Source organism: Cryptosporidium hominis, assembly GCF_000006425.1.
Source record: "Cryptosporidium hominis TU502 chromosome 6 CHRO016018, whole genome shotgun sequence".
Lineage (NCBI taxonomy): Eukaryota > Apicomplexa > Conoidasida > Eucoccidiorida > Cryptosporidiidae > Cryptosporidium > Cryptosporidium hominis.
Window position 1 is genome coordinate 1 of NW_666109.1, and position 627 is coordinate 627.

Genomic DNA, 627 nt, shown 5'->3' on the forward strand with positions numbered 1-627 from the left:
TTCTTTTTTAATAATTTTTGTTGAATTGTTATTAACTTTTGTTCTTGTATTATTAATATTCTCTGTAATATTCTGAACTAAACCCATTCCATTAAATATAATTTGTTCATTATTATAATAGTTATTATTATTATTATCATACTCATAATTAGGATTTCCATAATAATTATTATAATCATCAACGTAATATCCACCTTGATTATTCTGATTATAATATGATTGTTGTATATTTGTATTGATTTTATAAGAATCACTTTCTGGTATTACTACTGATCCTAAACTAAATGGAACATATGGTGGTAAATTAATACCTACTTTTCTTAATGATAATATTTGATAACCATTTGAAGGTGAATATATATCAATCCTATTTGAACCAAATCTTAATGCACCAAAGAAACCAAGTTGAACAAATCTTGCAGAAGTTGACATTGAATGTTTTTCATCTTTATATGTTTTATCCATAAATAATGTTGTACATAATCTTATTGGAGATATTAATGATGCATCATCAAACCAATAAGCTCTTAACCATTTATATATTGTTGATTNTACTGGCCAATTAATTGGTTNTGTTATATACATGATATGTACTTTAACTCCATCAGGTCTTAACCAATCACCACT

The 627-nt window shown here is 24.5% G+C and overlaps 1 protein-coding gene across 1 annotated transcript; it reads right to left on the reverse strand.

The window, feature by feature from the left end:
- Chro.60042 (hypothetical protein) lies at positions 1–585 on the reverse strand (the record flags this gene model as incomplete). The annotated part of the gene is made up of 1 exon (XM_659728.1): positions 1–585. A coding segment is annotated over one exon (585 nt), but the record flags the coding sequence as incomplete, so codon positions are not given.
- Between the last annotated feature and the right edge of the window lie 42 nt (positions 586–627).